The sequence below is a fragment of the Cajanus cajan genome, chromosome 2 (assembly GCF_000230855.2).
Source record: "Cajanus cajan strain Asha chromosome 2, NIPB_CcT2T_4, whole genome shotgun sequence".
NCBI classification, from domain to species: Eukaryota; Viridiplantae; Streptophyta; class Magnoliopsida; order Fabales; family Fabaceae; genus Cajanus; species Cajanus cajan.
In genome coordinates, this window is record NC_138518.1 from 57,040,099 (window position 1) to 57,052,780 (window position 12,682).

Genomic DNA, 12,682 nt, shown 5'->3' on the forward strand with positions numbered 1-12,682 from the left:
GGATATTAATATATACTAAGTTATATTTATCAAATTATTAATTTATCTATAAATATACTAATAATATTATTGATATTAATTTATGAGTAATATTATAAAAGTAATAATATATAAATTTTATTTATTTAGTAATAATAATAAATATATTATTTGATACATTAACAAAAATTATAATATACGTTAACTTGAATAGATAAATAATTATATTTTTTAAAAATATTGTATATATATACTAAAATTATTAAATTTGTAATGGGAGAGACTAAAATTGCACAATTATGATATTTGAGGGACTAAAATTGCACAATTATGATATTTGAGGGACTAAAATTGTTCAATTAAAAATTAAAGGACCAAAATTGCACAATTATAATTCTTTAGGGACTAAAGTTACCCAATTAAAACCTTGAGGATTAAAATTGCACAATTGCAATACTTGAGGGATCAAAAATGCAATTAAGCTAAAAATAAAAATATTTTCTCTTTCCTATTAAATTCTTTCTCCAACTCATTTCTCTTTTCTCTCACCTCTCACCATGTCTCATCTCTCATAACAAATAAATTGCTTTCTCTCAACCATCAATTGTTGCCATGGAAGGTGATGTGCAACAAATTTGATTGAAGTTGTGAAGGATTTAAGAGAGAGGAGAATTAGTGTGAGAGGACATGTTAAGGTGAGGGCAAAGTGTTGAGGATGGACATGGTGGAAGAGATGCCCAGTGGGGAGAATGGCTAATGGAGATGGGAGATGTCTAGCCATTTTTTTAGCTTGCTTTCTAATTATTGTATGTTACGTTCTTTTGACAATGAAATATGAACTTTCAAATCTTAAATCTGGATAAATCAAACCTTGACTTTCTTTAATAATATTAGTATATCATTATTATACAATGAAGATGAGATAATTTTGTATACCTTAAATGTCATTTTTATGGATACATGATAGACTAGTAAATAATGTAAAAACTAAAAATAACTATTTTATGATGAGGTTAATGGATTTACAGATGATAAAAATGATAAAGAAAAGAGAAAATAGTTTATTTATAAAGAGAAAAGAGGATGACGTAAGAAATGAAAATAAAATTAATAAGAGAAAGAAAATATTTTTATTTTTTTTAAAAATAAAATAAATTTATTATAATATCACTTATATAAATTAACCAAATAAAAAAATAAATGATTTTTATATTCTAAAATTATAATATATATTATTAACATATTCCAACTAAAAAAATAAGTGAGATTATGTTAACAATTATATATATATATATATATATATATATATATATATATATATATATATATATATATATACAATAATAATAATATAGTTGGAGGAACTTATTTGAATTATTATTTGAAGAATTTGATTGATCATTGACCAGAAGTGTTAGCTATTTTTTTTTAAATTTTAGAATTTTCAAAATATATTAGGAAGTTTCCTCCATTTGTGTCTTCCTCTTTTTTAGAGATTTATCATTAGTAATCTTCTAATGTACATACATAGACAATTATTTTTCAATCATTACTAAAAGTCAAATGTAGTGTAACTAGTTTTAATTATGAGAACTTTAGGGAGTATTTTGTATGCTAAAATTTTTTACTTTTTCAAAAATCTAAAATTAGAATTTTAGTTTACCATTTTTTTTATTCGAAAAAATTTCTCATTTACCAAAATGCTCTTTTAGATTTACGGAGTTCAAAGAACAAATATCACTATATATTTTAATAAAGGTAATAAAAGATTAAAACTTTATTTTATTTTTCTCTATTTTATGATATGAATTTAATTAAAATAACTCAGTTTGAAGAACTACCCTGTAACTATGCTGGAGAAGATTCGGAGAATGAACAGAGTTGCAGAAGAAACAGCGCGCCTCACCAGATTGTCTCTTGATGCCCCAAAATACGTGAGTTATTCTCTCCTTACTCCTCTTAACCTTCTCCATTTTATTAATTTCCCTTAAATTTTATGGATTTTACTAAAAAAAATCTAACATTTAGGTTGCAGTTATATAGGGTTAATATCTTTTGAGCATGCCTCCATAGATGGCAAAAGAAAAAAAAAAAAAAATCAGGTCTATTGCAACTTAAATTGTGTAAATTTTTATTGGAAAAATAGGATTGATGGAAATGTGATTTCCTTGGTACATAATAATGGGTCAATAATGGGTCATGGAATTCTCTTTGAACCTTTTTGTTGTTTAAGGTAGAGGTGGCATTTGCCAATGGTAGAGTGTTCAATCTATCAGCTGAATTTCTCAGAATAAATAGTCCTGCGGCTGATGGAAAGATTAGGTCAATTGGAGGTGAAAAGGTACTACTTGTTGCCACTTTTGGAATTTTTTTAGCTTCATCGTTTAAAAATTATTTGCTGGATTTTCATCAACCAGATACCACTTAATTATTGAATTAGGATGTGTTTGGAAAAGTTTCTTTACAACATATATGGGCTTATTTATCGAAATAGGCACTTGTAGATTTGATTGTGAGAACTTATGGAAATGGTCTGTGATTTATCTTTGAGAAGCTGTTTTCAATTTATTTCAATAAGTCTTTTAGGATATAGATTAAGAAAATAGTTTATTCCTATTTTTTCTTTGATTATAGAAACAACTCTATATAAGTGCTTACATGATAAACAATTACATTCTATTTGAATAAACTTTTTCATAAACACTATTAACAAGAAAATAAGAAAAATAAATAAATCAACTTTTTCCATAGGTTAAAATCAAGTTATGTATTTTAGTTTTTAGAGAATTTAGACCAGAGCTACTATAAAAGTTAAAGTGCAGGAGTTAAATTTAGTTTATGGGAAAAAGTTTTACTCCTTTTATCTTCTTATTTTCTTCTCATCTTCTTATGTAAATGTTTATGGAGAAGTTTATTAGCAGACGTTCTTATTCAACAAGCACTTAATTTAGTTATTTACCAAATGCACCCACCCAGTAACAATGTCTTTTCTAATATTATTTTTTTAGATTTTGAATTGAATTTTATTGATTCCCTCTAATGATACTTCCTTTGTTAAATGACTTCCTTGAACCAGGTGATATCTGGGAGGCGCCATGTGGGAATCATGTCTGCAGAACCAGTGGGAAACTATGGGGTGAGGTATTACTGCAAGCTTTGATATTAGATCCAAATTTAGTTTCAATATTTAGTTGCCCATATAAACTAGAATGTGATTCATGATTGTTGAATTGGATGGTCCAGGCTAAATTTTGATGACTTGCATAAGACTGGTATTTATTCCTGGGATTATTTCTATCATCTAGGAAGCAACAAGTTTACCCTTATGAGAAATTACATTAAGACATTGAAGAAATATGGGCTAAGTCGGGATCCACGAGGAAGGAAATGATGAAGACTTCAGTTTTATCACCCAAATATAGTTTGAGATTTGGTGGCAGTTGTTATTTATCAACATGACACTGATAGCTTCATTTGTTGAAAATGAAACCCGCAATGTTGAAGATTTGGAGTTTAATAAAATGTGAATTGTGGGCATCGATACAGAGGGGGAATCAAGTAATGTTTTGCATCCTTTCTGTTTCTTCCTTTTTGAGGAAAGGATCATCTAATTATCAGCAAAGGTACTTCTGTATTCTCTAAAGAGTTATTGATTTCTGTTTGGATCATGTTGTATTTTAATTATTATACATTTTTTTTTACAATATTTTGTAAGCCCTATTCATGTATTAGAATTTTTAATATTTTAAATTCTTTTACTTAGATGCAAAATTGCTCTGAAAATGTTATGGCAAAACCCTTGTTGTTTTCTTGAGTTTTGGTCGTTCTGCCAAATCTCGTAAATGTGCATCTTCTATCAGCTTGCTATTAAAACTTGTAGTATACACCTTGTAAGGTCCAAAGAACATGACTATTGACTGAGAGAAAGCATCAAATTCTTTTTTATTATTTAGTTCTGTTAAAATAAGCTAAAAGAAGAATAATCAAATATTTCATTAAAATAAGCTAATTTAAACAAAAACTCAAACGATGCTTGATTTTTAGAGTTACTCATATAAAGACGCTGGATATCAATGTAAACTTTTGATATTAAAATTAACAACAATTTAGTCCTCTATTGTTTACACCAAGTCTTCTAATGTATATTTGAATAATTTGGTTCTTAAAATGATGATTAATTTACATTATTAAAGATCAAATTGATGTAAACAATCTGTGATGATACCTTGTATATGTTCGAGAATGAAATTAAGACTTCACTTGTAATTTTATTTATCTTTTTAGAAACAATGTTATTTTAGTAGTTTTTTTTTTTTTTTTTGCGTACATATAATAATGGTGCTTGTTTATATCTAAAACATTGTTAGTTTATAGAAAATCAATTTCAAACTCATGCTATTTTATACTTCACTTTTGCTATCCTTTTTATTTTTTTTTTCTTTTAAGGGTTTCAAATATTTACTAGAATAAATCATACACTTCCTTAAAATAAATAATTGAGTGAAAAATCTTCTACAATACATGCTTTGATATTCACAAGAACAATGCAGAATTGAGTGCACCTTCCGCATAGAATACCCTTTCACTAATGTACATAAATGTAAAGTAACTCTAACATCATATTAGAGTTAGTTCACATCCACATACAGTTTTTGTAACAATTTTTTTTTTCACCAGCATCATAAAGTTTCGTCTTAAACTAAAGTTGGTATTATCGGATTTCTTATTTAGGGATAAAATGAGATCTTATTCCACCTACACAACCATCATGATGACATAATTTTCAGCAGGAAATTCTAATAAAAAAAACATTTAAAACAAAATCACTGTAGATGATGTGAAAAGGTTTACATAATAAATCCTGATCAAGTTAGTAAACAAATTAAGAATACATTGCAAATGTTCATGTTATTTCTCTTGTTAGTAATGTCATGCACAATCAAATGCAAATAGCCAGCCAAGGCAGATTCAGTCACGCAGCCACTTTGTGTCGACAAAGTTTACAAGAATTTGGCTAACAAACTAGCAAAACGCATAGAGGTCATTAGAAGTTGACAATCTCTTTCTGCCCTCAAACATGTACTCCAAATAGCAGAATAGTGTAAACAGGATTTCTAGAGCAGTTCGCACTGTGTCCATTAATTACACTTTTACATTCTGAAAATAAAGGTTGTTTCACGTGCAGTTCACACCGTATCCATTAGTGACACCTTTACTTTCTGAAAATGTAGGTTGCGAACTTTGTGAATAGAACAATTAATTAGGATGGCTTTTTCTTTCTGCTGGCTTGTGAGATGCGCTTCAGCATTTGAGTTTCCCTTTTCATTCCTCTGTGATACAAAAGACTAAACTTTATCGGTATAAAGTTTCCTAAAATACGGTCGTAACTGAGAAGTTTTAAAGTATATACCTCTGATATAAGTAAATGTAGAGATAGTATAGTAGCAGCAGTACACAAGCAAAATAGACACGACGATATAGAACACATTTTTCTTATTCTGCAAAAATCAAGAAACCAGTCAATGAAAAATTCTCTTATTTTCAGCCAGCAGCTTAACTTCAAGGGAATTGCATCCCACAGATATATTTCCACTATGCTACCACAAAGTTGAAAATACCATGTTGACCTTTATTGTCTTTTCTTCACCAACACATTCAGTGAGCTCTACATCCAAAGATCCTTGTAACAAGTAAATGAGATTTTTGAAAATTTACTTTCCAGTTAGCCATACAAATTTTCAAATTACATTCTTTTTGTGAAACCTTAAGCTCAAATAAGGATTTCTGAAAATCAAACATGGCTCACACAAATGAACATATAGAGTTGGACAATATCATGACCGCACATAAAAAGTACATGCAAAAATAAGATGTGGAAAGAAAAATCAATTATAGATTTCAGAATTACCCTGCGCCCTCTGGAGAAAGGCTTCCTCCTTCCAGCGCAGCTGTGTGCATCACAGAATTGGTGCAGGAAGAGTTCTATTAAATTGTTAAAGTAAGAAATCAGATTCACAAACTACCATAAATACACAAGATTTTGCAAGAATGAAAAAAATATTGTAATACCATGAAGTCTGCCTGCCGCGGGTCTCTCTCATTGATTGGAAAACAATCATTGGCTAAGCTCTATGAAAAACAGGTAAATTAGTAACACAAATAAATTTGGTCACAGCAAATGAATAGACAGACCAAAAGCACACCTCACATAGAAGTTTATTTCTTGCAGCAGCAGCAGGATTGCAATTTGATTTTTTTGACCCGGAGTTCATTTCATTGTCACAGTGCAGTGCACCACATACATCTGCTAAGCACTGACTTTCACTCTGGATTGAACATAACCATCTCATTTCAGTAATTAATGCTACTACACCACAGGTTGAGCAGAGAAAGCTACCAAAATTGTTGAGTTACTACAAGAAAATTTTCAAAGCAAACCATTGTAAGATCTCACTGAAATATGTAATTGCTGTTAAATATTATTTGCTTTTGACAAGTTAAAGAATCAAAGCAACCACACAAATCAATCCCATGGTTTTTTTTTTTCCTGTAAATTTCCTGTGGTGCTTCTAGGTCAAGAGGGGATAACACTCCAAAGAAAGTGGGGGAGCTTAAAGAAGCTCAGCTCACATTATTTTGATGTTTGTTTATATCTAAAAGGCAAAAATACATTTTTCGTTTCTTATATTATTTATTAGCGTCAATTTAGTCTCACTTTAATCAATTGAATCAATTTAGTCCCACATCTTTAAAATGTATCTCAATGTTTGAAGTTTCGTTTCCTCCGTTTAAATACTTAATAGATTTGACACGTGTCATGTCACGTGGCATGATGACATGACATGTGTCATGCTACCATGTCACATGTCATGTCATCATGTCACGTGTCATGTCATATGTCACGTCACGTGGCATGATAGCATGACACGTGTCACATCCGTTAAGTATTTAAACAGAGAAAACGAAAAGTCAAATATTGAGGTACATTTTAAAGATGTGAGACTAAATTAATTCAATTAATTAAAATATGACTAAATTAACACTAATAAATAATATAAAAGGACGAAAAATATATTTTTGCCTATCTAAAACATTGTTAGTTTTATAGAAGATCCATTTCAAACTCGTGTTATTTTATACTTCCCTTTCGCTTTCCTTCTTTTTTTAATTTTTTTTATTCTTTTAAGGGTTTAAAATGTTTACTAGAATAAATTATAGCCTTCCTTAAAATAAATGAGTGAAAAATCTCCAACTATACATGCTTTGATATTTGAGTCCAGACTCCAAGACAACGCAAAATTGAGTGCACATTCCTTCCGCATAGAATGCCCTTTCACTTTAATGACAGTTTTGTTACCAAAAATCCATGCAGGAACAAGCTCCGTGCCTAAAGTGATGAAAACGATGACGATCCCTAACCACAATTTCACGATCAAATGCTTTTGAGATTAATTTCACAACCGTGTGGCAATCATTACATATGCGCAAATTCTTCATAACTCTGATTGGAGTTGGTGGAGCAATAGTGATAAGTCCAAAGGCGACAGCAAGTTTCTCACTGTGCCTGAAAAGCACAGTTTCCTTCTCTTCTTCATCTATGTCTAGTGAAACCTCACTTGTGGTTGGTACATAGCCTTCAATCTTCAATTTTGCAGCCACTACATCTAACATGTGCTCAATATCATTTATTTGTGGATGTGTCTTGTCTCCAGCCAAAAATTCATGAACTATTCCATTTGCTTCAATCATGCTACAACCAGGTGTCTTCACCACCCCATGTTGTGCCATCATTCCCCTAATTTCAAGAACATTGCCCCAATTTCCTTTCGAAGCATATATGTTTGACAATAATACATGGAAACCATCATGATCAGGCTGAAGTTGAATGAGTTTTCTCCCCACCCTCTCCCCCATTTCATTGTTATGGTGTTTTCTACATGCCCCAAGCAGAGCACCCCAAGTGGCAACATCGGGCGCCATTGGCATACTCTCAATCAGTTCCTCAGCTTCTTTAAGCAAACCTGCACGTCCTAAAAGATCAACCATGCACCCATAATGCTTTATATTTGGCTCTATTTTGTGCTCATGAATCATGGAACTAAAGTATTGGCGCCCCTCATCCACTAGGCCCATGTGCCGACAGGCCCCGAGAACTCCCATAAATGTAATCTCATTAGGAAGTGTCCCACTTTTTTTCATATCCGAAAACATCTTAAGTGACTGTTCTACCAAACCATTCATTGCCAACCCAAGAATGACCGCATTCCAAGTAGAAACCCCCTTTTCCTCCATCGCATAGAAAATCTCCAACCCATTTTCCACACACCCACATTTCATATACATATCTATAAGCGTCGTGCTCAGAATAACATTAACCTGAAACTTATTTCTACATATGTAAGCATGAATCCATTTCCCCAAGTCCAAAGCAGCCAGATGGGTGCAAGCCGAGATGGCACTCACTAAAGCAGACTCATCCGGCCTAAATCCATGAAGCTGCATTTCTTGGAACAACGCCAACGCCTCCGAGAAGCATTCATGTTGAGCATAACCCGATATCATAGCACTCCAAGACACAACATCCTTCTCCGGCATGGATCCAAACAAAACCTCAGCCTCTCCAATCGAACCACACCTCAAGTACCCAGAAATCATCGAGTTCCACGATATCAAATCCAAAACAACACCATCATCAAAAATCCTCCTTGCATCCACCACCTCCCCACAACTTGAGTACAAATGAATCAACGCATTCTTAAGACTCACATAATTCCCCACCCCAACTTTCCCCGCCAAACCATGCACCAACCTCCCCATCCGAACATCCAAAATCCTCGAACACGCCGACAAAACACTCACCACAACCACCTCATCGACCACCACCCCACACACCCTCATCTCCCCAAACAAAACCAAGGCCTCCCAACACATCCCATTCTTCTCATAACAACCCAGCATGGCACTCCACGACACCATATCCACACCCCCCACCTCATCAAAAACCCGCCTCGCCTTCTCCACACACCCCACCCTTCCAAACATGACAATCATAGAGTTGCAAGCAATCACATTCCTCTCCGGCATTCCCTCAAACACGCGCTCCGCCTCCTCCACATCAGCCGCCTGGACCCACCCCGCCAAAAGAGTGTTCCACGAAACCAAATCCAGCACAGGACTTTCATCAAACACCTTGCGCGCACTCTCCATGCTCCCACAAACCGCGTAGAAGCTAATCAGCGTGTTGCGGACGTAGAGGTCGCGGTGAAAGCCGAACCTGACAACATGCGCGTGGAGCTGCATTCCCTCGAATTCCGAGACTCGTTTGGCGCAGCATTGGAGGAGAATGGGGTGGGTGAAGTGGTCGGGGCGAGATGCGTGGGTGGCAAGGAAGAGGGTGTAGAGGGAGAGAGCGTGGTGAGGGTGAGCGTGCAGGTGGGCGCGCATTATGGTGTTCCATGTGAAGGCGTTGGGGTTGGGGAGGTGGTGGAAGACGCGGAGGGTGTAGTGGAAGGGAATGAGAGGGGTGTGGGAAGAAAAGTTTATGAGTCTGCTTCCGGCGTATGGGTCCGTTATGAGGCCCGTCAGGATTGTTTGGGAGAGGAGTTGTTTGAAGTGGCTCAGGGAGTGGCAACGCTGCAACAACGCTTCCACCGTCGATAGCTTCATCATTCGGTGTCAAAGTCGTGCATCTTCTTCGCTCCTCTCAAACTCAACTTCGTCTTTGGTCATCCCAAACAAAACAATGCACACATGCTGTCAAAGAAATAAGTCACAATGGCCATAATTTATATGGAAAAAAATTATAAAAAAAAAAGAGTTCTGTTTGGGTGGTACCAAGCATCATCAAGGCAAAGGTTTCTTGCCTAGACGACGGGGGTGCTAGTGAGGTGACATCATGCATGAGTCAAATAGTCTCTCTGCATCATATGAGGTTGGGCATGAATTCTGCTATGTCAAGCATGAGGTCTCAGGGGTTTCCTACCTCAGCCATGTTGAATGCAAGTTGAGTGGTGTTGGATGTGGATAAGGTAGAGAGTTCCTTGCCTTAATGGCATCAAACGCCAGGTAAGTTGTGCTGAGCATGAGTTGTGTTGATGACACATGTTTGATGAATGATTTGGTAAACATGAATATAGTATTTGAGTTTATTACATGTGGTATGATGTATGATGAATGTTGAGTTTATATATATTAATCTATGATTATATATATATATATGTGTGTGTGTGTGTGTTATGATGTATTATGGTGATGAGCATTAATATGCAATGTGTAATTGATATGCTATAAATTGCATGGTTAGAGTGTTAAATGAGTATTGACATGCTATTATTGAATAAGTCATTGAGCATAATGCTAGTCTTGGATAATATATGTAGCATTGGTATGCTAATTATGATTGGTGTAAATTATCTCTATATGCATTGACTTGAGGTAATGTATATAAATGATGTATGTTGAGGTGTTTATGCCGAGAATGTTGTAGACATTAATGTAAGATAATTATGTCTCCTATGAAAGACATGTGACGAATAAAGAAACTAATAAATAAATAATTAGGGACTAAATTATAAATAAGCTTAATAGATCAATTTTGAGAATAATTATTATTTGATGGGAATAACAATCTTTAAGGGGTTATAAATACCCAATAATGTGAAACAAGGTCCACATCTCTAGTAGAAAGTATTCTTTCAAACCTAGTCATCATGGAAGATAGAGAGAGTATAAAGAAGAGTTAAAGAGAGTGAAATCTTGATTCTTTTTTCTTCTTAAAAGGACCAAAGTGCTCTAAGGATTAAAGGAGACTTTCATAATGGAGAAAGGTACACATTATTCCTTATTATTATGTGAGAATCATGAATTTCAAAGATCCTTTTAATTTTCTATAATTGATAGTATTAGAAAATTATAACTCTTACAATTAAAACATGTTAATTGGCTTAAAATTAGAGGAGAAGGTATTGTTTTAAAAGTTGAAAATCCTACATAGAGAATCTTGTTTTGGCGCTCTAGGAGACCAATTATTAAAAACCCTCCTTGAGTAGATGTAAAACTATTGGAGTAGATTTTGATGAGTCTCCTATAGGTCCTTAGTTAATATTGTTAAGCCAGACGAAGACGAAAACAATTCCCAGCAAGGTTTTGAATGAGACAAATATAATACGTATTGTTATTTCTAACAAGTGTGTTAGTGTTTCAGATATAAGTACAAGCAAGTTGATATGCATCTATACCAGGACCAAGAGACATGAGCCAAGCACTGGATAAAGGCTAAGCAAACGAAGGGAATACATCAGACGAAGACAACAAACACAGACACAAAAGAAATAAAGAAAAAGGACATGAGCAACCAAGATGATGGACAAAACTAAGTTAATACACAAAGGAAGATCAAGAAAAATGGATTGCGCCTGAAGACACAACGAGACGAACTACCTAGCATACATACTCCTAGAAGAACACATGAAGACATCAAAATAGAAGAAGAAAGATAAAAAAATAGGCGAGCACTTATCCACAAATCAAAACTGCATATGTCAGAGCAAGTACACATACTAGTCAGTAAAGGACAACCAGTTAGCAAAAGAACAACACCTTCATCGCTACAATATCAAGAAAGTACATAGATATCTTAATGCCAGTCATAGAAGCAAACAAATGGTACAAAAGACCTCGTGAAGCACAGATTAAGCAAGCAAACATTTAATGCAAGATCAAAGACATTAAATGCAACAATCCACGAAGATTGTACAAACTAGATAAAAGAATTAGATGATGGCTAGTCAAGCATCAAAACAAAGTCTGCTCACGGACGGAAGAGGACTACCACCAGAATGAGACACTGAAGTATCAGACGAAGCTTATAAAGAATAGTCAAGGCAAGACACGGACCAGACAAGTCGAGACAGATGAAGCAAATGACATAGGAAACCGAGCGTCAAAAGATGAATAGTTGGAACACGAATATGCGCCAGATGATCACAAAATATCCAGACAAAGTTGTGTCAAGTGCAACTGTTCTAAAGCACAGATCAGACGAGGCATACGTCTAAGGTCAAAATAAAGCCAATCGTGCATCAAGGCCAAGAGCAGCACAGACTAAAAGATACTTTGGACAAAGACAAGTCTATCTGTAATGCTGACCAGACCATATAAGATGTCAAAACATCAACGACAAATACTCAGATGGAGAACAAGACGTGAGACGCAGACGAAGATTGCTACGCAATCACTTATCTAGTCTCAAGAGATTACTCAAAGCATCGTCTACGATCACATAAGTGTTCTCAACGTAATAGCGTTATTAAAAGAAGAAACGAAGAAGAAGAGAAGCATGCAAAAGCAGAGCATGCATGTGTCATAAAAAGTGCATTACTTTTTCAGAAAAGGACAACGACTATATTGCTGCATGACCAAAAAAGACAAATAATTTCGATAAAGTCAAACACTGCTGGCAACAGGACAAAGAAGAATACACGCAATGTCTAAGAATAGGAAGCAACATTTAATGCAAGACCAAATGCATTAAATGAAAGGATCAAACTAGTCATGAACGACTATATTAGCTTCAACGGATATATGCAACGGGCAAATTTTATAGGCCTATAAGTATGCAATAACATCAAACCGGAAAAGGCTGGCAAGAAGCAACGAAGGGATAACCATAGGCTTTGCCCTAGGCTTTTTGATAAGAAGGAAA

The 12,682-nt window shown here is 34.2% G+C and overlaps 2 protein-coding genes and 1 pseudogene across 3 annotated transcripts; 1 reads left to right on the forward strand and 2 right to left on the reverse strand.

The window, feature by feature from the left end:
* Positions 1 to 1,757: 1,757 nt before the first annotated feature.
* LOC109811306 (uncharacterized) lies at positions 1,758 to 3,750 on the forward strand. The gene is made up of 4 exons (XM_020375005.3): positions 1,758 to 1,913; positions 2,213 to 2,320; positions 3,056 to 3,120; positions 3,223 to 3,750. Exons 1-4 carry the CDS (start codon positions 1,830 to 1,832, stop codon positions 3,368 to 3,370), a joined length of 405 nt encoding a protein of 134 aa, XP_020230594.1. The 5' UTR covers positions 1,758 to 1,829; the 3' UTR covers positions 3,371 to 3,750.
* Positions 3,751 to 4,773: 1,023 nt separating this feature from the next.
* On the reverse strand, positions 4,774 to 6,392 carry LOC109811276 (uncharacterized). Its single transcript, XM_029273956.2, has 5 exons — positions 6,183 to 6,392; positions 6,049 to 6,108; positions 5,888 to 5,961; positions 5,390 to 5,477; positions 4,774 to 5,309 (listed from the first exon to the last, which is right to left on the reverse strand). The coding sequence occupies exons 1-5, from the start codon at positions 6,327 to 6,329 to the stop codon at positions 5,166 to 5,168; spliced, it is 513 nt and encodes a 170-aa protein (XP_029129789.2). The 5' UTR covers positions 6,330 to 6,392; the 3' UTR covers positions 4,774 to 5,165.
* Positions 6,393 to 7,203: 811 nt separating this feature from the next.
* Positions 7,204 to 10,158, reverse strand: LOC145949158 (pentatricopeptide repeat-containing protein At3g62890 pseudogene; annotated as a pseudogene). The gene is made up of 2 exons (XR_014431597.1): positions 9,814 to 10,158; positions 7,204 to 9,732 (listed from the first exon to the last, which is right to left on the reverse strand). The product of XR_014431597.1 is annotated as a pentatricopeptide repeat-containing protein At3g62890 pseudogene (transcript).
* Between the last annotated feature and the right edge of the window lie 2,524 nt (positions 10,159 to 12,682).